The 26,981-nt window shown below is 40.2% G+C and overlaps 1 protein-coding gene across 1 annotated transcript in view; it reads right to left on the bottom strand.

The window, feature by feature from the left end:
• Positions 1-7,443: 7,443 nt before the first annotated feature.
• LOC112108672 (vesicular inhibitory amino acid transporter-like) overlaps positions 7,444-26,981 on the bottom strand; it is a 35,569-nt gene continuing 16,031 nt past the window's right edge. Inside the window, exon 2 of the mRNA XM_029911053.1 lies at positions 7,444-8,595. Coding sequence (XP_029766913.1) covers positions 7,444-8,595 — 1,152 coding nt within the window. The remainder of the gene's footprint in view (positions 8,596-26,981) is intronic.

Below are 26,981 nucleotides of genomic sequence, written 5' to 3'. Positions count from 1 at the left end.
TGATTATTTGCTAAGCATCAAAAATGAGTGGCAACCCACGGACATGGACACTAGCCCATGTGTTCCGTGGGTTCCTGGCCTGCTGCAGCCTTTTGTTCAATGTTGATTACCAGTTAGTAATGCTGCTTCTCGCTGTGTTCTTATTTCAACCAGGAGTGGAAAACTATTTTATGACTAGAGCAAATGTGTCAAGCTCATTCTAACTGTAACCCTTCTGCCCATCTAAGTTGGCAGCAACAAGGGCTGGGTTCTGTATCTAGGGGTTCCGTTTCAATAACACAATGCAAAACCGGCTCGAGCCCCCACCCAGTGACCTGGGACAATTACATACCACCCCCTGGGTGCCTCTAAGAGGCAATACTTCCCCTCTCGCAAGCACGGAGTCTGAGCGTAGCAGAAAATGTTTAATAACATGAGGTAAACGACATCAGCATTAAATTGGAAAAACACCACAAACAGGATTCATAACACAAACCATGAGCAAAAGACCCACCCCAGCAAATTGGGCTGTGTCCTTTCCCTTTGGTTCTTGAATCCAGCAACCCAAAAATCACCCAGAGTCCCCAAAGTCCAACACCCCCAAAGTCTCTTGGGTCCAGCAACCACCCAAAGTCCCAAAAGTCCAACAACCCCCAAAGTCTCTGTCCCTGGTCAGTGCAGCCCCAGAGTAAAAGGGGGGCACACAGGGTGTTAAGGGGCACCTTACATGATCCGAGGCCGGCCGGCCGTCTCTCCGTGGGGTTCCGCCGCAGCCTTCACCATGAGCCAGTCCACTTCCTGCCGTCCCACGAACTGCTCTGCTCTACGAGCCGCTCCAGCCGTCCCCGCAAACAGCTCCGCTCGCCGTTCCTTGGGCCACTCCAACCGTCCCCGCAAGGCTCCACGCCACTCGCTACTCCACCAGTCATCCCCGCAAATTGCTCCACCAGCTGCTTAGCAATATAGCTTCAGGCTCCCTCACTTGTTACCACAGCCCTCAGTGAGCTCAGCTCTTAATAACTTTAGCTCTTTTGTGATTTCAGCTCATAGTAGGGGAGCCCCAGTGCTGGTGTACCATTGGCCCAAAGTGAATTCAGCTCAGCAGCCTGTAATTAGACTCCTAATGGAATCAAAGTTAGCTCTGACATTCAACAGCGGAGAGAGGACATGGTGCAATTGGTATTTCAAGCCCTCAAAGGGGGGCCCATATCATCATGTACAAATACCTGTCCCCATCCTCTCTCAATTCACTTGGTTTTGTAACCCATGCCCCTTGTCAAGCAAGTGCTACTTAGGTAATGGTGAGTCCTTCTGTCATACAACAGTTCCACTGGCCTTGATTCACAGAATCAGGGTAACAAAACTTTATTCTTCCCGCCCCAATAATAGAGAAACTGGGGATCCCACACCAGCCAAAGTAACCATTTTCAGTTGTTGTGTTTCATGCCAGGCGAGTGGGTGTGCCTATGCAAACAAGATCAGCCCCTGGAGTTCTTTTCCACACTCGCCATAGTTCACCACCAGATGTCAGGGTAGAGCTCAGCCTGACTCTGCTTACATCAGGAGAGAGAGAATTCCATTTTTAATACTGGGCCATGGGGCAGGGCATAAATTTACATTTAAGTACTTCCTTCAGTCCACAGTGGATCTCCCAAAGAAGTCAATGAGAGTTTTGTACAAAGACCAAGGGTAAGATACTGCCTTTATGTAGCAATTAAATGTCAGTTATTTTTAGGTAAATCACATTCAGTTTCACACTGTAGGAAATTAGAACTACCACCCCTTCTTCTTTTGCTTCATCTACATCCTTATCCTCCTTTCTCTCTTTCCCCCTCCCTTTCTTTTCTTTGTCTCTCCTCTTTTCTTCCACCTGCATTTCCTTTCCTGGAGCAACTCCCTAATTCCCGCCCCCGTAAGATTCATTTCCACCCCATTTCTCATTCCATTTGATCACTTCATCATAAACTATTAATCTCTGATCGTTTGAGTTGTCACCCTTATGCTTTAGAGTCAATTTCTCAGCGTGACTGATAGGAATGAGGAAGTTCACACCTCCCGGAGCCATCGTTTCAGGCTGTTTGCAGATTTAGGAAGGCAACTTTACATCTGGAAGGATAACTTTGCAACCATGAGGACTAGAAACTTGCTTTTTAAAAAAAATCATATTTTGCAGCATCTGAACCTGTCATGTGGGCCATATAAATATATATCAGCTAGTCTGGATTCAGCCTGGGGGCTGCGTGCTTGGCATTTTTGACCTAGACACCCCACTGTACTTATGGTAGGGCTGTGCACAGTAAACTCCACTTCACATTGAAGCTTACACCAGTTTCTGAGGAACATTCTTATGTGACCATCTCTAGGTACATTTGAATTAATGCACCACTTTATATAATTGGACTCCTGTCTGTATATTATCTGCTCTACGCAGGGAATTAGGCCCTGCCCTCACAGCTTTTTGCAGCCTTGAATCTGAGGCTTCTAGGGACTAGTTCAGTACTTGGTTCATGTTAGGACAACCCTAGGGGCTGCTCTAATTTGTTCCCTGGCTTCCATGGCCCTTACAGATGTTGTGCCATCTGAGAAATAGGACCACCACATTCACACCCAACATGCACCTGGCCTGGCCAGAACACTCTCTGAGTCCAGGGATTTCAGGGGGGTGCAGTGCTGGCTCTGCACCCAGCTCAGAGAGGTTCCCTGCACCAGTGGCCTCACTGCAAGGGGCTTTATTCCTGCTTTATGGTCCTTTTGTGCTGTCTATGGTGCATCAGGAAAACAATGAATTGGGCCCAGTGGGTATTTGTGAACTTATAATAGTGGAGAGGAGAGGGAAGAGCACTCGGAGGAAGGGATATAGAATAGACTGAAGAGAAATATAGATTTTTAGAACATTTTTATTTAGCAGTTTGTCAAAAGCCTTTGGAAAACAGAAAGCATTAAACATAGAGATAAACTCAAAGAGCTAGCAAGGATTTTATTTTAAAAGTCCCAAGCTTGCGAGTGCTTTGGGGGACTGAACAAATGGAGAACTGCTCACATACAGGAAATAGCTTGCATCTGGCAGCAAAGCTTGAATTACTACTAGCAGGTACCTGTGACAAATTTCTTAGGGTGGTGGGATTCTAACATTGAAGGCAGCCCCCCTTCTTCCTTACCTTCTTCTTCTCTCTCATCTCTTTTGACATTTTTCTCTTCCCTTCCTTTCCCCTTTCTGCCCTTCTGTTTCCCTCCTTGTTCCCGCTGTCTGTCCTCCCCTTCCTTTCACTTCTTGGTTCCTCCTTTTCTCCCATTCATCATCTTTATTCTACCATTTCCCTGTCTCTGTGTTCTAATCCATCTCCTTTTTTCCTTTATTTCCTCTAGCTTCCATTTCCTCTCCATCTTTCTTTCTGCTCCTCCTTTCCTCTTCCCCTCTCTTCCCTATTTCCCTTTAAAATACCCTTCCTGCCCCCTCCTCTTGTATTCATTTCTTCAAGAAAAGAAAAGATTGAGTAGGAAGGGCAACATTAGCATAAGTGGTGTGGACTAACTTCCTATATAGTCCACCATATTATATACCATAATCTCAGAAGGACATAAATTGGCAGAGGAGAAGGAGGAAGGAAGGGGAGCTGCCTCTGATGTTAGAACCCCACCACCGGAAGAAAGGATAGTCTATTGGTTAGTGCATTAGAAACCCATGGAACCTGGGATGTTGAATTTCTTGCTCCACCACAGAGTATTGGCAAGTCGTAGAATCTCTCAGTGTTTTTCACCCTCATCTGTAAAATGGGGATAATAATCCCTACTTCACAGAGGTATTGTGAGGATAAATACATTATTTTTAGGATTCTGTCAAAAGACTGTGAGGTGCTCAGGCACTATAGCAATGTGGGCCATATACATACCCTAGATGGATAGCTCACAAGTAGTTACAGATAGCTAAACAGTGGACAACAATACTTAAAAGTTTTCAAATGGTGTGTTTTCAAATACATGACAAACTACTACAGAACACAGTCAATTTCCTAACATTTTATTTCCCACGTGAGCTCCTAGGACTGTAAATCTTGAAATACCATCAGAATATTTTTTTGAGCTTCATTTCCTTTTCAACTGAAATTTGGAAGATTAAACATTTTCTAGCAGCGATAGATCATCCAGTTATTAATAATAATGCAGAAGAACAGGGTAAATGATTTTCAGCAATCAGTCACCAGTTTTTAAAGTTTTATAGTTCATGAATGGGAGTACTGAATATTGAAATTTGATTTAGTAGCAGACTAGTCTTTAAAGCACAGACAACATACCTTATTTCCTCCTACTCCACACACTTTTTTTGCACTTTTTCAGAGTAACTGATTAGTGTAGAATGAATTTTGTATGTGTGATTCAGAATTCACTTCAGAGAATGAAAAGCGAAATGCATTATCAGGGGTGAACAGATAATAAAGTGGTTCTGGCCTCAACAACTGTCTTTTAATACCCTTTCCTGATCTATCGCTGATGTTCTGTTATCACTAGCAGCAGCAGGGAACACATGTCTCATTGCTGAAAGAGGAGAAAGAAATATAGTGGTGGGGAAAACAATTCCCAGTTAGGAAGTGAAGTGATTTAAAATGGACTGCAAAGTTTTTGTTACAGAACATCATTAACAAATTGTAGGTGTGATCCTGGCTCCACTGAAGTCAATGACAAACCTCTCATTGACTTCAATGGGTTCTGGCTTTCACCCTATGTGTAAATTTAAACATTAAAATACACTTACAGAGTCAAAGAAAATGTTTGGAAGCTGTTCCTATTTATAGCTCCAGTTCTGGAAGGTACTTAAACAAATGCCTAACTTTAAGCATGTGAGTAGTCCCAGTGGCTTGAGTGTGCTTAAGTATCTTCCCCAACTAGGATATATATGTGCCAAGTGCAGAGTTCAGGGCTCTGTGTTTCCCTTAAACTCGCTGATGATGCCACAACCACCTCAAAATTAACAGGGAGAGACTGTTTTAGGTGATACTAATGATATCATCACTGAAGGGGGAACTTGGAATCTTGCTACCAGACAGATGCTGCGAAGTGCAGTTAGTAAAGGAGGAAAAGGGTTGGTAGATATTTCCTTTCAAGACTGTATTTATTTGCAATTTGATTCTCCTCACTTACTGTGATGGATGTTCCAGTTAATGCTGATCGTTGGCTCTTAAAACAAGTTTTAATAAAACACTAGCAGGGTAGTGGACTGGAACACCAAGTAAGTCTGTCTGTTTGTTTATTTATTTTCTCTAGCTGCAGTGATTTTAGTTATTAGTATTATTTATTCAGTGCCCAAAGGTATGTTAGTCATTTCACAGACATATACAGGGTATCCATATCCCTCAAATGTCCCAAATAGCTATATGGCGATAGACCCTGTAAGTACCAAAATAACTTTTTCTTTTTGAAATTGAAAAGTTTTTGTGTATTGGTTTTTCAGGGTGGTTTTTTTTCTCTTCTTTTTTTTCTACACATTTTCAGTGGCAACATAGGAGTGAGGGAGGGGACACAAACAGCGACTGAAAAACCAAAACACTGAAAACCATAATATTTCCATTTTCAGTTTAGAAAATAAACAAAACCAAAATCATTTTTGGGGGCATTTTGTCCAAAAACTAAAAACATTTCAAAGTGTTTGCAAAACCTTTTGAGAAAAACTGAGAGTTTTGTTTTGTAAATTTTTTTTTTAATCTTATTACTTTCCAACCAGTTAAAATATTCAAATTCATTTGAAGACTTCCCAGTGGTACATTCATTGAGGCAACTCTAAGAAATCTCGGAAGAATACAAGACAGAAAGCAATAAAAGAAAATGGGATAGAAAAAAAAAAAAAGCCTGTGCAATTTGGTTTGGAGATTTGTTGAATAAACTAAGCTCAAGAATTCTTATGCAACACTTCAAACTACTTTCTTATGTCTTCAGACACATAAAGGATAAAATATAACTAATACCGTTCTTGCATGTTTACTTATTTGAGAATGTTCTCCACATAAAAAAGTAATGATACCCTTTCATTGACATCATCCAAGGGATAATATCCTTTTGTCTATGTCATTGGGGGTAATAATAACCTTTCAACTACTTCAGTGAGCAGCACTTTTTTTTTGTCATTCTACATAAAAATAAAAAGACTATACTTTTTAAAAGTAGATAGGGACAAATATGCTCCTATTTACACCTCCATCAATACAGAATAACTCAACTGAAGTCGATGGAATTAAATTGGTGTAAATGTGGAGCAAATGAGAGCAGAATTTGACCCATAGTTTTTAAGAGAGTACACAAATGCTAGAAGACTCTAGTTGCTTTATTGTTTGTGCTGTGGGTTTTGTTAATATATAGCAATTTTGTTTTCATAATTCATTAGTGTCCTATATTTAATGCCCAAAACTTGACAAATGTACGTTATTCCATTAATTACCAGAAAGAATACAAAGAAACAGACTGACATACTTGGTCTTATCAATAGTGTTGATCACTTAAGTTTAATTGTGCATCGTTTATCATTGAACAGGTTAGCCTTGAGAAGCCACTGTCGCTCCTGCAGGCCAGTAGCATTGCTGCTAAGATATTATAAAGAAAAATATTGCAGTTAAACAGTTATTATTGAGGTTTCCACTTTGTGCATGCCAACATATGGTTGGATCAGATTCTCCTTCATATGACTCAGTAAAGGGTTGCATGAAGCTGTTCATAATGAAAATTTTAATTTTCTTCTTTCAAATAATTACTTTAATTTCTAACTTAGCATAGCTTTAGTATAATAAGATATGTATTCATTAAAGTACCCTGACTAGATTGCTTCCTATCATGGTGACTTTTCACTAAAGTGAAATACATTGCGATGCTGATCTCTTTATTAAGCTAATGTCTTAAAATTAAAGACGACGGCAAGTTATACAGGATGTTAACTGTGTGTCTGTTTGTTGAACTTGATTTACTTCATTTCAGCTTTTAATTTAGTCAGATAAAATAAAAAGATCAAAGAAATTTTCTGCCTAATACAGAAAGTGAACTGCAGATTAACTTTTTCATTCTAATAGTAAGACATCTTCTAATCAAACCAATAGGATAATTGCATTGCGGGAGAATGAATCTTAGAAACTGACTTCCAGGAAAACTGCACTGATTAGTTATAGTTCCTTTAAGAACAGATATACTCACAAATAACTGTGAATTAAAAGTGGGAATAGTCTATTAAAAGTGCTTCTGTTTTTCTTGTTATAGCACTGTTAATGTTGAACGTGAGAGCAAATGAAACTCCCATTTCAATTCAATGCCAAAATATTTTAATTGTAAACCAAGTTGTTTTTCTTTCTTTACTCATTTTAAAAACAAGTAATAGTTCTTATATTAAAACAAACTTGAAAGTCTCTGCTGTATCATATATTAATTTTGGAATTGCATTCACAGTGGTAATACTCCAGGGTATATTATCAGATTTTCAAGATGGCCTTTCTACATTCCTCCAACTGCTTCAATCAGCCCTTTTATTGAGCAGACTATACCTGCTAAGCTGCAAAGGAAACCCACAATAAAAAGAGAAATGGCTGCACATTTCTCCAAGAACACTAACTTTCCCCATTTAAGTTTTAAGTGGAAAAGAGAAGGAAGAAGAAAAGTCATAGCAGCACCTGTGACACTGCCTGTTAAACCCATCAGCAGAGCAAAATGTGGTATGAACATGGCCATCAGCAGAGTAAACAAGAGGGCCAAGCCTCTTAAAACTACAATAAACAGAGGGGCTCTGTAATCAGAATGATTACTGCTAGATATGCAAGTATGCAGTATTTCTGTGACTGCAAAAAAGGGCAATGGGTAAGACAGAAGAGCCTTGGCTAAGAAGCACAAATTCACCAGGGTTTTCAGGGATGCTGGCAGGTTGTCAGTAATAACTTCCTTTGTCTCTTCACCCCAGGTCAGGAATGCAGTCAGTGCAAAGGCTGTCTTGAAGAGACAAGCAAAAAAGTGAGTCCAGTTCAACATACAGCTAAATTCCTTTGGGTTTTTCATGTTCCCTTCAAGAGTAGGAAGAAATATTTGTGAAGTGTAACTGAAAATGATCACCCCCACTGAGACCAGGAAATCCTCAAACTCAATGGAGAGTCTAAATCTTGTCCAAGACCACTGATGTATTTGTGTCAGACAGTAACTCATCACTATGAAGATGATAATGAAATGGACTAAGGAGCAAAGCAGGCTGAGTTTGGAAACAATGCTGAGAGTTTTGATAAACACACAAGGCAGCAATGTTACAAACGCAATTACAGACCAAGTTTTCTCCGTCACTGGTAAATATGGAAAACTATGTGATAGCAAGTTCCCACTAACAACCAGATACAAAATGCATGTCATGATCAGTTCCATCACCTGGGTCACATTGACAACTATGCCACCTAGTTTGGGAAATCGCTTTTTACAGCAGGCATTAGCAATGTCTTCATATGTGTCTCTCACTCTTATGAGGTGCCCATCTTCATTTTCTTCGTACAAGCAAGCGATTAGAATTTTGCCAGTATAGCAGCAGAACATTGCAGCCAGGATAATAAGAAACAGCCCACTGTATCCACTGTGGAGAAGAGCATATGGCAATCCTAGAACAAAAATTCCCTAGAGAGAGAGAGAGAAAGAAAAGATAGGACAAAAAACCTTGAGGCAAAATGTTTACTAGAAGCAACACTTTCAAACCTGCATCTGTTGAGTATCACCTTTTCCATGGTGGGAGAATTCTAAGTAAATAACAATAGCAAAAAAAGTGTTTATTTAGGATAAATGAAGTTATCAGAAAAAATAACTGCTCGCCCAGACACACATGTACAGATAAGCTAAGAAAGAGAGAATGCAAGGAAATGGTAGAGACGAGTTCCTGTTTAATATTTAATGCTGATGTGATTAGAAGCATATTTTAAAAGGCTCATAGGTAGTTATTCAGTCAACATGCATATTAATGGAGTAAGTTCAATAATAAAATCAAACAGCTGTAGCAGCTGCTGTATAAGTTTCATCCAAATATTAAAATAGTATCTTAGGCAAATCCAATAATGACACACGGCTTTGGTTTAAAGATTATACGGGGTCATAGTTAACAGTCATCTGGAAATAAAATGCCATTAGTGTTTGAATGGGTTACTTCTGCAGCAGTCTGAAACCTTATGGGTTCTTTGCTGTTGTATTCATTCCTGAAGTGAACACTCTAGTAGCTGAGTGGCTAGAAAGTTTGGCCTTATTAATATGTCTAAAAATGTATGGTGGGTATACACATACTTTTCTCCGAACATTTTCTCAGAGGAATTGGATTATATTAGTTTTATCCAATTCACAGTCCCACACTTCAGTTTCATGAAACACCATGTCTTTTGCAAATGTGTTTTTGTTGCTTTTTAATTCAGATCCATACAAAACTATCAAATTCTTTAACCCAATAGGCATGCATAGAAAAGATTCAATTTAAGCTAAACGGCATCCCTGACATTTCTCTTTTTTCCCAGGTGGCAAAGTTGAAGGTATACAATGTACATTTGTCACACTCTCATCAGTGTTTTGTGTTCTTGGTGATTAAAATAAAATGGAAGGGAAGCAAAATAAAGCTAAATTGATTACATTATTTTATATTATGTCTTACAGCATTATAGGTGAGAGTAAAATGTAAGTATTAACACATTTAACCAGGCATGGTGGCCCAAATCATGAGATCCTTGCTGAGAGTCAAGTGCCATCAGTGGGGCTACATGCAAAGTAATCAGATTAAATCTTTTGGTTTGCAAATGCTTAAACATGTGCTTAACGTTACTCACATGCGTAGTCTCATTGTGTACAATTAATCATACATATACGTGTTTATATGATCAGGGTCTTCATTTGTGCTCAGCATGAGTAAAAGTGGCAGAATGTCCCACATTATTTACATAGGGCCTAATTCTGTCACTCTTATTCAGTTTGTGTGGTAGTTTACTCAGTGATTACTTTGAGAGTAAGATATTACTCAAAATGAGTAAGGGTAGTGTAATTGGGCCTTTGCACCCAGATTCTCAAAGGTGTTTAGGAGCCAACTCCCTTTGGAATCAATGGGAGTTAAGCATCTAAATATCTTTTGAAGATCAGGGCCTTAATCCTTACTCAGGTCAACTCCTGTGGATTTCAATGGGAATTTTAAAGACCTCAGGATTAGGTCCCTCATGTTTAGGTGGGATGAGCACAACTTGTATGTTATTTGTAAGGGAAAAAGGTAGAAAAGAGAAGGTAAGATCTAGATAAGAGGTTCGGGGGTGGGGGAGAAGAGAAACTAATGGTAAACTATTGAAAGTAATACAAAGTGATCTCCTTTCTTGTCTCCCAGCCATAAACTAACATACATTGTAAGTCAATGACTACAGGGGACAGTCAACAAAGGAGAAAGATGGGCAGCCAACAAATTACAATGGCATCTTTACACTAAGTTACTAAGCAAGTTAGATCACTGATCTTGTGCACCAGTGGTATTTGTTTTACTTGAGTTTACTGTAGGTACAGATACCTCTAAGGTACAGTTGGATTAAGACTGCAGGATTACTCTTAAAACATGGGTACAATTAAGGATGTATTTAAGTGTGTATGCATTACATCTCTTATTATTGCTCAGACTGTTGATTACATTTTACTTTACTTGCAGTGGGGTGGAGTGTTTTTAAGTCTTTGGGAAAGCCATTTTATTGAGGTATTGTAATGTTTGATCACCTGTTCATCCCACTCTTCACAGTCACCAGGACTTTCCAAAGCCAGACAGTGACTGCAGTCAGTGTCTTAATTCAGTTCTATTCAGGTTCTTATACAGTCCTCATTACCATAGTACCTGAGCAACTTCCGGAAGCACATTAAGCAACGCGATTAGAATCTCTTATGTATATTTAACACACATTCTTTGGAAGTGTCCAAAGCTTCCCCCATTTCTGGTCACTACTCGTCTTTATTGAAAAGACTACAAATCTGGCTATCCACAGAACCCAAAAGGTGCATGTGCAACGCATCTTTTGAGAGCATGCACCTTTCTGGTCCACGGTTCTTATTGAGTGCTGCAGGTCAGGCACTTCCCCAAAGAACAATTTTTCTTGACTATGAAAACAATTTACAGGGATTGCCCCAATACCAGAATGGGTCTTATAGCATCTTAAAGAAACCATGTTCATAAGAAAATCAGTAGAAGAATCTAGACATGGAGGCATTTTTTTGTTTCAGCATGTGGACAATGCTGTTTCCTTAGTTCATTACAGTGTGGAGTAAGTTTATCTCTTTTCTTCTACATTCATAGTATTTTTTTTTTAAATTATGGAATCCCAAGGTGCAGTTGGGAGTTTCAAGAGTATCTACTGACCCAAAAAACTGACAATATAATTAAGCCACAGGTAGGTGTCAGAACAGGCCTTCCCCACACAATAGCGTCTCCCCTGCTGAATTTAGTCCATTAACATTTATATAACTCTCCTCATCCCAGACTAAAGCATAAGTCTTTCAGACAACATTATCTCATCCCACAGCCACTGACAGCTCTCCCCATAGTAATCTGTTTTCTCTTATTTAACTGTTACTTTAATCAGAGCATGGCATAACTAACTTCTAAAATCCCCTTGCTATTTACTTATATCCAATGATTTTTCTTTGGTTGCTAACTCAGGACACAGTTGTGACCAAGGCCACATTTTTCTGTCTTCTGAACTCAGGCCTAATTACTCTTTGGAAAAACTGGCAGAACAGTTACACAGAAGTAATCTCAGGATTTGGATAATCTGTCTACTCTTTCTTAAAATAATCCACAAAAGGTTGCCAATTTCAGTGTACCTGGAAGCTTGATTTGAGTTGACAAATGGAAGTTTAGACTGAACATTTCCACAGTAAGCCAAATTGATAGTGTCTGAAATCCCTCTTTTGCTTTTATTTTTTAAATGTATGATTATGGAGGATGATGCTCAGAGACTCAGGGACTTACTGTTTCTGCTTCCTTCAGCATCCTCTTGATAACTGAGAACAGCAAGCCTCTAGCCTCCTGGCCGTAACTGGTCAGTAACCAGAAATGAGCATTTGGGACACTTCCATAATGTATGTGTTAAAATAAAAAGTGGCACTGCCTCCATTGTCTCTCCAGAATCTGTTTTATTACTGACATTCCTTTTTAAAAACATTTTCACCAGTGTCCTTTGGCAGCAGGTTGTCAGTTTTGTACTATACGTCCAAAAGAGTTAATGATGAAAAGTGAGAGTCCAAATAAAGCAGGATCTCAGCCTCAATCTCCTGTTCCTAACTCACTACAAGTGATAATTACTGCAAGGACACTTTCTACATGTCATCAAGTTTAAAAATAGGAGTTTCAAAGGAAAAGATACCTCTAGTAAGCACTTTTTCAATGACAATGTCATATAACTGCAGAGATAGCGGGTCAGATTCTCTGATTTGTTAAGGCTGTTTCATTGTAAAGCAACCTGAAAAAGCTTAACTTGTCCATGGAAGATTCCTCCCACATAAATAAAACCTCACATGGTGTAAGGGTGCTGTAACAGCTCCTATGCTACTTTACTTCCCAGACACCCATATAGGGGTTGAGTCTAATGGAAGGGAGTGGGGTTAGTGTATCTCAAAACCCTGGTGATCATTGGCTGCTGTAATGGGGCCATAGGCAGATAGGCATAAAGTGGAATACACACTGGGGTCTAGACTGGCGATTAGACAGCCTTTGCAACAAAGACCAGCAAAAGTTGATTAAAGCAAGGGAGCATGGGGCAAGCCACATCCAGAACTCAGCCCCCAGCTAGGTTCTATCAGCTCAGCCAGAGCATCCCCATCAGGAAGCAGACAGATCTCCCAGCCACCCCCAGAGGCACCAACCCAGTCACAGTTCCCTGCCAAGGCCAAGTAGTAGCCAGGGTCAGAGTTACCTGGATGCCAGTCCAAAGAGATGACAGAGTCAGGCAGGAGCATGGCAATCCTACAGCTTATTCAATGCTGCAAACTTGTCAGGCCTTAGTTCTGCTCACTAGTTCGCCCTTGTCAGTTATGTAAATAAGGTGATACATATTCACCAAATATACAAATTAGTGTGTTATGTCATTTAAAGAAACTCTCCAGATTTCTGAATTTCCAGCCTTAACAGGGCTTTGTCATGCACGTCATACCGACTACTTAATTTTACAAGCCGTTTCAGCCTATAATGGACCACACCCCTGTAAAAACAAAGCAGTATCCCTCACAGGGAAGGTAACCTGGCAGAAAGAGAAGAGACCAAATCATGCTAGGAAGAGAATGAAGTGAGAAAGGAACAAAAAGATCCATGTAAAAAATTGGTTCAACCTTAGGGCTAAATTAAATGAAAAACTAAAGTAGGAAGTGAAGTAAGTACAAATAAATGGATAAATTAGTTAGTAACAGGTGCCCAGAATATCAGCTGTATTGCCTTAATATCAGAATAGATGGCAAAAAGGCCAGAATGCTACGAAGGTGCTAGGTTAACTCTAATAAATCTTCCATTTTATTTGCCATTTGCAAATATTATACAGAAGTAGTATAATAGGCTAATCCTAATATTTCTGCAACCATATACTTGGGTGTCTATGTGAATCTGGGTTAGGCACTCCTTGGAAGGGCAGGGGGATGAATGTATGAACCCCCGCCAAAAAATATACTGTCATACAATGCTAGATTAAGTTGCTTAGGGATATCACCTCAGATATGTTATTTTTCCTGTATTTACACAAACATACACTTCCACACTATTTATATAAAAATATAGATAAGCGATTATTTGAACCAGAGCTAGGTTTTGAAATACAGCAAATCCCTTAATCTTGTACAATTAGAACAGAGCCATTTGCAATAGTACCTGGGTTTGTTTTGTTTTCTTAGCCTCTTCAACACCTACTCAGACGTATCAGTGGCTTTTGCATTATCATTGTAGAGGGACTTGTGGTTGTTTTCTATTTTATTTTTAATTTTGAAACAGTAACTTCAACAGCATCAGATAGCACAACTTGAATGTAGCCTTCCTGTTCTTTAGTTTATTTAAATAGGGATGAAGGCTGCCCTGCAACTCTGTGTCTCCAAAATGATGTCTGAGAAAAGAAACTCAGGGCCCTAGTAATTTTAAATTAAGTTCTGTAAAGAAAAATATAACTACACATTTTCTATGCTGGTATTTCAAGAATTTAACTCTTGTCTTAGCTTGCATTATTTGTGACTCAGAATCCTGTCTGAGTGAAAACTATGCCCACTGGAAATAATAGCAGAAAGAGAATTTTTATGTAGTTCTCTCTCAAGCTTCCAGAGATTCATTTCCCTCCTATAGCTTTTAAGGCCAGAAGGACCCATTAGATCATTTAGTCCAGTGGTTTTCAACCTTTTTTCATTTACAGACCCCTAAAAATTTCAAATGGAGGTGCAGACCCCTTTGTAAATCTTAGACATAGTGTGCGGACCCCACAAGGGTCAGCGGACCACAAGTTGAAAACCACTGATCTAGTCTGACTCCTCTGTAACAAAGGCTATAGAACCTAGTTACTCCTGTAGTGAGCCCAATAACTTGTATTGACTAACGTATACTCCCAGAAAGGAATCCATGCTTGATGGGAGGATAGCCAGAGATGGAGAATCCACCACTTCCTTAGTAGTTTGTCCCAATGGTTAATCACTCTCACTATTAAAAATGTCTGCCTTATTTCCATCATGATTTTTTCTGGCTTTAACTTGTAGCCATTAGTTCTTGCTAAATTATGGAGCTCGATAGTGTCTGCTGTTTTCTCCCCATAAAGATACTATACACCATAATCAAGTCACCTCTCCATTTTCTTTCTGATAAACAAAGGACTGGCTCTACGCACTAGCAAACCAAGCACGTGCTTGGGGCAGCACAATTTCAGGGGCGGCATTCCGGGAGGCTTTTTTTTTTGCTTCGGCAGTTGCACTCTCTGAGATTGTTTTTTTTTTGCTTGGGGCGGCAAAAAACATAGAGCCGGCCCTGGCTAAACAGATTGAGTTTTTTTACTCTTCTCTCCAGCCCTCATATCATTACTGTGTCTATTCTCTTCACCTTCTCCAATTTTTCAACATCCTTTTTGAAATGTGGACACCAGAACTACAGACAGTATTCTATATCAGTCTTACCAATGGCCATATGTAGAAGTAAAATCACCTCTGTAGTCTTCTCTTTATACATCCATGCTTTGCATTAGCTCTTTTTGCCACAGCATCACAATGGGAGCTCATATTTAGTTGTTTGTCCACTATGACACCTAAATCCTTTTTAAAATCACTGAATCACAGGATACAATCCCCCATTCTGTAGTGTGGCCTGCATTCTTGGTTCCTAGATGCATAACTTTGCATATGACTGTATCAAAACACATTTTGTCTGAAGGGGCCCAGTTTACCAAGAAATCCAGATCATTCTGTACTGTCCTGTATCATTATTACCACTCTGCTAATCTTTGTCAGCAGGTCATTTTATATTTACCTCTAGGCCACTGGTAAAATATTGAATGGCATTGGGCCTGGTACTGATCCTTGCATAACCCCACTAGAAACACCCCCATTCAATGATGAATCCCCATTGACAACTACTTTTAGAGATCTGTCAGTTAGCCAGTTCTTAATCCATTGATCGTGTGCTTTATTGGTATTGTACAGTGCTAATCTTTAAATCAGAATGTTGTGCATTACCAAGTCAAAAGCCTTACAAAAGTCAAAGTATATTACATCTACACAGTTATCTTTATCAGCCAAACTTGTCATCGCATCAAAAAATGAAAGCAGGTTTGTTTGATGAGCTGTTTTCCATGTTTCTATCCTTTAATTCTTTATTGATTGAACACTATAGCAGCTTTTCCATTATTTTGCCTAGAATCGTTCCATCCCATTTACCCTTTTTGAATACAGGCAGGACATTAGCAGTCTTCCAGCTTTTTGAAATTTCCCCAGTATGTCAAGATTTATTACATTTATTATTGTTTTTTATTTATTTATATTACCGTTGTGCCTAGGGTCTCTATCGTGAACCAGGAATGTGCTAGGGGTTCTACAAACACAGGACAAAGCAATGACCCCATCCCCAAGGAGTATACAATCTTTACTCATCAGCAGACCACAGGTTTCCTCAGCCAATTGCCCCTTCATTTTCTTGCTGAACAAGGATGGACTTTTAGTTATTTTCTTGTGTGGGGAATTGTGGCTTTCTAGCCATCTAATAAAGTCTTCTTAAACAACTCTCACTTTTTATTCACATTTTTCTTTTGACATTTTTCTTCCCAATCATTTTTGCTATTCATTTTCATCAGCTTTGGGGAATTAGCCCTTTGGAAGCACCAGGAATATATATTTGATTGTTTGAGATTATCCTCTGTTTGCCCATAATGAATGTAATCGGAGCCAATGATCAGTTCATCTTCATGTATCATAATGAGGTCCAAAATTGAATTATATCACACTGGGTGCTACACCCTTTGTGTTAGAAAATTACCAAATGTAATTTTTAGAAACTCTAATGCTGTTCTACTACTGGTTGCATGAGATATCTGGAATATGTCCCTCAAACTGAAGTCCCTCATAACAGCACAGGTTTCTTTAAACACTTTACAGAGAAGCTTTTAAGAAGCAACTCATCCTGTTCTCTGGTTTGATTCAGTGGTCTATAACAGCCCCCACCAGTATCCTTTCTGGGTTTAGTTACTGGGAATATTGATCCATAAGCATTATTCTGATTTATCAATAACTCTGAAACAGATAATGGTGTCTTTAATGTAGAGTGTCATCCCTCCACATAAACACACACACCACTTCTTTTACCCACTCTATCCTTCCTAAACTGGCTGTAATCAGTGATTTTAACATTCCAATCATGTGACTCAGTAATGCCAATTATATCAAATTTCTTCTCATCAATGAGAATTTCCAATTGCTCTTGCTTGTTACCATACTCCTAGCACTGGTATTTAAACAGTTGAAAAACATGTTGTCACATTCTTTGCCACCTCAATTCAATTTGTCCATGACACACTGAGTTTGAGTTTGAAAACACAAGGAGCAGTTCTCCACAACCTCAGCTTGTTCCTGGCTGGTATAATCTTATGGATGGATCCAGCTCCTTTTAATAATAATTGAAAGACTTCAGTGGGAGTTTAATTAGGCCCTTAATTCCTAGCAATATCCCTTTTTTCCTGGTATTTCTGCTCTCAGTCAGTACAAGCCTGCTTCCAGCTTCAGGGAGGAAAGTGAAACAGGTGTTTATTCTGTGATTAATGCCTGCAATTACTTCATGTACTGAGAGAACTTTGTTCGGAACTGTTGGTCTGTCAATCCTTCAGCTCATGTAAACAGGTACGGATTGTGATGAGGCAGATAGACTGCTTGGGATGGTATTGGAGGATATTGAGGAAAATAAGCTGCTTGGTCTGCATTCATTGTAAAATGTGTACGTCCATTTGGTTGATACAATAATCACTGAGTTCGCTCTTACTTCCATGAATAGCCAGAATTATTTGCGAGAGTCTCCACTAAGATTAAAAGGGTGAGGGGGAGAAAGGAAATGTCTCAACAAGAAGTGATTGCTGCTGTTAAATGCGAGAACTTCCCTCCCCCAAAAAAGTATGCTGGTTTTAAATATTTGTTCTAAAATTGAAATAATATGCTTGTGGCTTAATGCTGCATGATTTCATGGAAAATGCTAGTGTTGCAAAAGTTCCCAGTTTTCTGTCAGAATATACTGAATCCCACAAAATATAACCTGCAAGCAAATTACTTGTTAAGGAGAATACATTGTTTCCCTTAGTCCCAGAGGAGAAGGCAGGCACAGTAGATACTGTAGCTAAAGGAATTTGAGAAATGGTATTATGCATTGCATATGGAAGCAGGGAAAAGAGAATAAAGAGGAAGGTAAGTTACATCCATAACAGCCATCACGTTTGAAAGTGAGTTGTACCTAGCAAGCTGGAATCACTGTCCACTCATCTGATTCAAATTCATCAGTTCATAATATACTTATATAATAATTAATAGGAACACTATAACATTACAGTTATATGCCTTTCATCCAGAAGGTTCCAAAAGTACTTTATAGACTGAACCAAATCCTCTCTATCCACTGCTGTGAGGAGGAAGATGGATGTTGCCAGGTATATCCTCCACTCTAGGTACCATGCTGGCCTGGACAGGAATCAGCATGGGCTATTGAGTGCATCATAAAGGTTAGCTGGCTGGATATAGTGCATAGCTACAGTCTATGCTGCTCTATTTCCCAGCACAGCCCCCCCCCACTAAAGGCACCCCTCAGTAGAAACCTGTCCTGGCTAGCATGATCCCTAGAGCAGAGGATATACTGGCAGCATCCCTCTTCCTCCTCACAGCATCAGCTAGAGAGAGTTTGGTCCAGTCTGTAAAGTACTTTGGGAATCGTCTGTATGAAAAGCATATAGCTGTAAAGTTATTTTGTTCCCATTAATTATTATAAAAGTGTTTTGTGAATTGATAAATTAGTATGCACTACCATGGTTGCTACATCTATTCTGGAATGCTAGGGAAAGATCCGGCTGTGCAATTTGAATAGGGAAGGGCAGAAGCTCTCTATACCCTCTTCTCCTTCTCCCCCCTCAGACCTCAAAGGGCAGGAGCTCACCCCCACCACTAAATACAGCCACCTCTGAAATAAAACACAGCAGCTGTTCTTACTCTACACAGTTTTAGGATAAGAAATTATGGAGTGAGAGCAGCTGCTCTAAACTGAGTTTGCAAATGAGTTATAGGCCCAATGTTGGGCCTCTTCCTTCAACAAGCAACAAAAAAGTCATATTGGCATCAAAATTGGTAGGTTATATCTGGGGCCAACATTGAATATTTTAACAAAATGAACATCCTAAAATAAAGAGGGGGGAAATAATCAGAAAACAGGAAAGAAATACAACTTAGTTTAATGGACTCCCTAGCTGAGATCTATCACTCAGTGCCAAAGTAGAGGGTTGTTTTTTTTTCTTTTAATTTTTTTTAAACTAATTTCAGGGGACAACAAATGATCAAACAGGAATGGGAATGAGGGTTACAGGGCCATAAGCAGGGATACTGGGTTGCTGAGCATCTACTTTATAAAAGTTATTACCTTGTGAATTTGGAATGTTATGTACTGCCAGCTCTGGCATATGGTACATCAAATGTCTGCTGAAGACTTAGGCTTGCTTCAAAAAATGAAAAAGTCTCAAGTCAAAGTACACTTAGAATGTAGGTCTTTCAGGCAGGAATTGTCTTTTCATCTTTGGTGTAGAGTGCCAGGGATAACATGGTCTTGATCGCTGGTTGGGGTCTGTAGGTAATACTGTAATACAAATCCTACTACTTCTAAAACAATCACTGTGGAGGCTTGTCAATTAAAAAAGAGAATTAAGAACATAAGAATGGCCATACTCAGTCAGAGCAATGGTCCATCCAGTCCAGTATCCTGTCTTCTGACAGTGGCTAGTGCCAGATGTTTCAGAGGAACTGAACAGAACAGGGCAATGTATTGACTGATCCATCCCCTATCATTCAATCCCAGCTTCTAGAGCAGTGGCTCTCACCTTTCCAGACTACAGTACCCTTTTCAGGAGTCTGATTTGTCTTGAGTACCCCTAAGTTTCACCTCACTTAAAAATTACTTGCTTACAAAATCATACATAAAAATACAAAAGTGTCACAGCACACTATTATTGAAAAATTGCTTACTTTCTCATTTTTACCATATAATTATAAAATAAATCAATTGGAATATAAATATTGTACTTACATTTTAGTGTTTATATATAGAGCAGTATAAACAAGTAATTGCCTATATGAAATTTTAGTTTGTACTGACTTCGCTAGTGCTTTTTAGATAGCCTGTTGTAAAACTAGGCAAATATTTAGATGAGTTGATGTACCGTCTGGAAGACCTCCGCATACCCCTGATTGAGAACCACTGTTCTAGAAGATTAGGGACACCAAGAGGATGGAGTTGCATCCCTGACCATCTTGGCTAATAGCTACTGATGTACTATCCTCCATAAATTTATCTAATTCTTTTTTGCACCCAGTTATACCTTTGGTCTTCACAACATCCCCTGGCAATGAGTTCCACAGGTTGACTGTGCACTGTGTGAAGAAGTACTTCTTTTTAAAACTTTCTGATTATTAATTTCATTGGGTGACTCCTGGTTCTTGTATTAAGTGAAGGGGTAAATAAAAATTCCTTATTCATTTTCTCCACACCATTCATGATTTTATAGACCTCCATCATATTGCCCCTTACTCATCTCTTTTCTAAGCTGAACAGCCCCAGCCTTTTTAAGCTCTCCTCATATGGAAGCTGTTCCATATACCTTATCATTTTTGTTGCCCTTCTCTGTACTTTTTCCAATTCCAATATATCTTTTTTGCGATGGGTTGACCAGAACTACATGCAGTGTTTAATGTGTGGGTGTACCATGGATTTATGTAGTGGCATTATGATATTTTCTGTCATATTATCTATCCTTTTCCTAATGGTTCCTAACTTTCTATTACATTTTTTTGATTGCCACTGAACATTGAGCAGATGTTTTCAGAGAACTATCCACAATGATTCCAAGATCTCTTTCTTGAGTGATAACAGTTAATTTAGACCCCATCATTTTATGTGTAGAGTTGGGATTGTTTTCTAGTGTGTATTACTTTGCATTAATCAACATTGAATTTCATCTGCCATGTTGTCCAGTCACCCAGTTTTGTGAGATCCTTTTGTAACTCTTCATAGTCAGCTTTGGACTTAACTATCTTGGGTAACTTTGTATCATCTGCAATCTTTGCTACCTCACTGTTTACCCCTTTTCCCAGATCATTTATGAATATGTGGAAAAGCACTAGTCCTGGTACAAATCCTTGGGGGACCCTGCTATTTACCTCTCACCCTTGTCCCCATTGTTGTTGCCCCTTCAAACAATTCTAATAGATTGGTGAGGCATGATTTCCCTTTACAAAAGCTGTGTTGACTCTTCCCTAACATATTGTGTTGCTCTATGTGTCTGGTAATTCTTACTATAGTTTCAACCAATTTGCTTGGTACTGAAGTTAGGCTTACTGACCTGTAATTACAAGGATCGCCTCTGGAGCCTTTAAAAAAATTGGCATTAATGTAGCTATTCTCCAGTCATCTGATGCAGAGGCTGATTTAAGTGAGAGGTTACATACCACAGTTAGTAGTTCTTCATTTCCATACTGGAGTTCCTTCAGATCTCTTGGGTGAACACTATCTGGTCCTGGTGACTTATTACTGTTTAATTTATCAATTTGTTCCAAAACCTCCTCTACTGACACCTCAGTCTGGGACAGTTCCTCAGATTTTTCACCTAAAAAGAATGGCTCAGATGTGGGGATGTCCCTCATAATCTCTGCAGTGAAGGCTGATGTAAAGAATTCATTTAGCTTCTCTGCAATGGCCTTGTGTTCCTTGAGAGCTCCTGTACCACCTTGATTGTCCAGTGGCCCCACTGATTGTTTAGCAGACTTCCTGAATCTGGTAGTATTTGTATCTTTTGCTAGTTGCTCTTCAAATTCTTTTTTGCCCTGCCTAATAATACTTTTACACTTGACTTGCCAGAGTTTATGTTCCTTGCAATTCACCTCAGGAGGATTTGACTTCCAATTTTGAAAAAGATGCCTTTTTTTGGTCTTTAGCTGTCTTTTGTACTCTATTTAGCCGTGATGGTATTTTTTTTTATCCTCTTGCTGTTTTTAAAAAATCTGGGGTATACATACAGTTTGAGCCTCTATTCTGGTGTTTTAACATTTTTTAATGCAGCTTGCAGGCATTTCACTCTTGTGACTATTCCTTTTAATTTCTATTTAACTAGCCTCCTCTTTTTTGTGTACTTCCACTTTTTGAAGTTAAATGCTACTGTGGGGGGTTTCACTGGTATTTCCCCCCTGTGATGGGGTGTCCACCCCACACAAGGCCTGAAGGGGTTAAGATGGCCAGGGGGGCCTAATAGCCATCTAGGCTTCCCCGGAGGAAGAGACAGGGAGTAATGAGGGAGTTCAGCTGGATAGGAACAGGAGGGCCTGTATAAAGTTCAGTAGCTGAGAGCAGAAGAAGGCTGCAGAAAAAGAGATGCTCTGTCACTGTCAGGGTGAGACGGCAAAGTAGAAAGTAGCCCAGGGATACAGTAGTAAGGGATAGGATTGTGCTGATCTTTACTGCTATTTGTAGGGTCCCTGAGCTGGAACCCAGTGGCATGGTTAAGGTTGCAATGAAAGAGAAGACTTAGATGCATGTGATATCCCTGGAGGGCCAAGCCACAAAGTGGGAGCAGTTGAATCCTGAGAGAGTGAGACTGAGAGAGTGATGGGGTGCAACTGCAGGAAGGGGTGTTGACCTAGCAGAGCTAATCCCCAGACGCAGCCAGAAGGAGGTGCTCCAGTAATGCGTGAAATACCCAGTGACATCCCCCCCTACAAGGATAGTAAATTTAATTACATTATGGTCACTATTATGAGCTGTTAAGCCATGTTCACCTCTTGGACTAGATTCTGTGTGCCTGTGACGGGGTGTACCAACCCCGCACTGCTCAGGCAGGGGTTAACCAATTACTTTGGGCCCAAGTGCATGCTCCCAGTGGAGGGAGCATATAAAAGGAAGCAGCTCAGTTTGGCTCAGTCTGGTCTGGCTGAGGAGGAGAGCGGATGTGTGCTGCAGGCTCCTACAAGACTCCAGATGGCTGAGGCCGAGGACCCTGTCTATGCTGCAGGGACAGAAGGGGATACCGAGTTGCTGCCAGCTGAGGAGATGCCCGAGGTGGGCTTAAGGGTAAGAAGCAACCCAAGGGATGTGTCAGGAGACCTGCAGACCTGAACCTTCCTTTGGGGTGATTGGTTTCATGGAGCCCTGGGTAAGAACCCAGTGGAGTAGGGTGGGCCTGGGTTCCCCTACCCTCCCTGCACTTGACATTGGGCACTGCTGTCTAGGAGTATTGGTACTAGAGGCTAATGCCTTGGATTATTGATACTGGGCATTGCTTCCCTGAGAGAAAGAGCAGCCGTGGGGACCTTTACTGCTAGATGTCACAACCACCACAGAGGGGGTGGTCCCCTGTGGACCTTCGTGGCACCCCCTGGACAGTGCCACTTAGGACTAAATCAAGCATCACCTCTCCTCTTGTGGGTTCCAGGACTAGCTGCTCCAAGAAGCAATTATTAATGGTGTCTAGAAATTTTATGTCTGCACCCATTCTGAGGTAGTTGAAATCCCCCATTGTTACTGAGTTTTCTGCTTTTGTATCCTCTCTAACCACAACCGCCCCCACCACCAATGTGACCTACTAGGTCATTTCTATATATTTAGTACCCTGATATCTCTGTGTCCCATTGATTATCATCATTCCACCAAATTTCTGTGATGCCTATTATATCAATATCCTCATTTAATGCAAGGCTTTCAAATTCACCCATCTTAATATTTAGACTTCTTGCATTTGTGCACTAGGGCTTATAAAAATTGTCAGTATTTAGTTGTCTGTCTTCAAGTGACATAATTGAATGGGGCTCTTTTTTTGTTTGATTGCTTCTCTTCGGTATCTACTTCTCTACGATATCAACTTCTATCCTGTCCTCTTTACTGGGATATAGAGTTCTCCCCAAGGGATGCATCTGAACTGTGTGCTCCTCCACACCTGTCAGCTTTCTCCCAGCCCTTAGTTTAAAAACTCCTCTATGACCTTTTTAATTTTACATGTTAGCAGCCTGGTTCCATTTTGGTTTAGGTGGAGCCCATTCTTCTTGTATAGCCTCCTCCTTTCCCAAAAGGTTCCCCAGTTCCTAATAAACCTCAGTCCTCCCTCTAAACATCATTGTCTCATTAACCCATTTCATTCACCCATTGAGACCGTGCAATTCTGCCTGTATTACTGGCCCTGCACATGGAACTGGAAGCATTTCAGACTACCATGAAGGTCCTCAACTTTAATCTCTCACCTAACAGCCTAGATTTTGCCTCCAGGACCTCTCTCCTACCTTTTCATATGTCATTGGCACCTACATGTACCATGACCAGCAGCTCCTCCCCAGCACTGCATATAAGTCTGCCTAGATGTCTCAAGAGGTCCACAAACTTTGCACGTCGCAGGCAATTCACCACATGGTTTTCCTGGCCATCACAAATCCAACTGTCATTCTAATTTTTCTAGCAAAGGTTTGCAAGTGGATGCAGACGAATCCTCTAAGTCTTGCTGGGAGATCTGCCCCTTTGTAGAGCTCAGTGTGGCCAGCTCTCATGATTTTATTGCCAGTCTTGCAATGTTTAGGCTTTTTAGGGGTTCACATTAGTGTCTAATGTCTGCTTTGAATCTTGTGAAGTTTTGCCTTTCTCCAGAATGGCTGTCATCTCCCATAACTGTCTTTGGGACTGAATCCTCAGCATCTGGCTCCTATGTCTCTTTAATGTTTGTAGGTGGGGGTGAGACTGCCCCCAGCAAAGTTGGCTTCCCTCTCCCATTGTTTCCAAAGGGGCTGAAGCCAGGCTGGACTCAGGAAAGATGGTAGCCTGGTAGTCAGCATTATGAGATCCAGACATGGGATAAGTGACCTTGAAAGTGCCAGGCAACAGATTGTGGGGAGTGGTGTAGCTGGGAGTGGAGAGGCACAGGACAGGAAATTATGAGGAATCAAGGGAAAGTGGATGGAGCAGAAGGAAGAGAGAGGTGAGTGGAGGGGGATATGGGTGATAGTTGGGAAACTGATAGGTGCAGGGGAATGTGAGGGTAAGAGGCAGACTGGGGGAGCAGGGGAATGTGGCATAGCAGAAATGGAGAACGTGATGGGTAGGAAACTGAGGGAAATATGGGAAGTAAGTGAATGTAGGGATAGATTGGAGACAGGAGGCTGTGTGGGGCCATGGAGAGAAAATACAAATAGTGCAACAGCTTATCCTGCCTAGTTAGTGTGTGCGTGTGAAAGGGGGGGGGGAGCTCCCCACAGCCAGGGGATAGTAGAGGGGAGGTAAAATCCTCCCCGAGCAGCAAAGAGGGATGCCTGCATTTTGTGCACGTATTTTAGGTTGAATTTTAAATCTGAGATGGTCACCAGCAAATTGGGGGTGGGTGGCTGCCCATGAAAGGTGGAAAAATCACAAGGCAGCAAAAACAAGAAGAATGGGAATGGAGACCCCTAATGAGACACCCCATGAAAAGTAATTTTTCAGGCTTTAGACTCGGGATCTCAATTAAACTCTTAAGTCTCATAAGAAGAGCACCGAGCTGTGGAAGGTCATGAAGAGATATTGAGGAGATTTTAAAACAAATTGAGAGGGAATACCCGCTCAGTGCCAAAACCCAAATGTGGGGCAAAGACTGAAAATGAGAGGCATGATGACTATTAGTAAAAGTTAAAAGGATGTTGGAGTCATCCTTTGTTTTATCCATACACATTTTTTTCTCATTTCAGTTGAATTATTCATGATTTCTGAGATCCATATATGTAGATTACAGTAATCTAAGGGAGAACAGCTGGTCCATGTGGAACACAGGTACATTTGGGTATCAAAATAAAAGGGATGTTCTTCATATGAGGGACTGTTGAGTGGTACGGGAGGGTGGACCCAGCTTGAACATGTTTCTGGAGGGGAAAACAGAATGATAAAAGAAGTGTTTGTCACAAAGGGCAGCTCTCTTGTAAAAGAAAGGGCTGCAGCTCTTGTAGCAGTTGGCACCATACAGCAACCAAAATGCTAGCTGAGGGGGCTGACAAAAACATCTATTTGTACTATAATTTGTCTCAACAGAGGAAATAGCCTGAAAGAAAATGAATGTACAGAAAATGTGGATATGAGCTAATATGTGTTGTTTCATCCACTTGGATTCATATATTTATATTTTTGTGAAGTGCATATTAGATTCAGAGATGATGTTTAGTTGGCTGTTTGGTAAAAGCTATATTTTCCATATGGCAAAACTGGTGCCACTGGCCAAGCAGACAGGGATATGTTTCTGCCAAGTAAGAAACATTGTCGGGAAAAAAAGGTTTGACTTCTTCCATTTAGCTTTAGGTGCATTTCATACAGCTCACTATTGCTGAGGCTAGGGTACAATTTGTCATCCTCAATAAAGTGTGTAATCAGTGTTTGGGGCTTTTTCTTATTTTCTTGAATAGCTCCATTTGCTCATTGAGGCAGAGCTTGTGCCTTTTCTAGTGAATCTGCTGCTGCTAGAGTTACACACCCGGGGTGAATTGTAAATTAACCATGTGTGCATGGTGGGGAAGAAGTTTTGCCATTTGGAAATTCTTTTAATAATAGCACTAATACTAATTCTACTAAGAATATATAATGTAGTAATTTAGGTGCATGTCACTTACAGAATTGAATTCTTCAACTTCAACTTCTGTAGTGGGGAAGATTGTTGGTTTGAATCAATCTCTATTTCTAGACAAACACTAGGGGTCACCCTTCTTTATTTTAAGACCTTGTTCACTGCCCAGTTCCCACAGACAATTTGTTAATTGTAGGGGAGAGTGTTACTATAGAGTAGGAAAAGATTCTTGGCTGTAAAAGTGCTAGCCTTTCTGCTGTCTATCACTGTGTTCTGGCATCTACATTCTTTAGCTTTACTCTCTTAAGAGGAATGAATTGTGTGTCTAAAAGTTGTTCATTAAAACAGATTAGTTCTCTGAGATTTCAGATAGGATAAAGTTCAGAGAGTAAGAAGATTTATGGCTTCAATCAAATGTAGTTGTGTACCAATGTGGTTTTTGTCCTGCAGAAGTGCATGTGTGCACACATACATATCTGAGGTGTTTTTATAGCATAGCTGGAGGACTGTGTATGAGGAACAAGTAATTGTAATTTGTAATTTTGGCTTTCATCTGAAAGAAAACTAGATGCGCAACAACATTCTTAATAACAGAGGAGTTTCTTGAATATCACAACTGTAAAAGTAAGCAGGTAAAATAAGTATCAGGTACAGAAATCCAAACTTGCCTGTTATAGTACTATAAAAAGCCTGGAGCCAACTGTGAATAAG

The sequence above is a fragment of the Terrapene carolina genome, unplaced genomic scaffold, assembly GCF_002925995.2.
Source record: "Terrapene carolina triunguis isolate 2854851 unplaced genomic scaffold, T_m_triunguis-2.0 Scaffold85, whole genome shotgun sequence".
NCBI classification, from domain to species: domain Eukaryota; kingdom Metazoa; phylum Chordata; order Testudines; family Emydidae; genus Terrapene; species Terrapene triunguis.
This window is presented reverse-complemented; position numbering and strand designations above follow the sequence as displayed.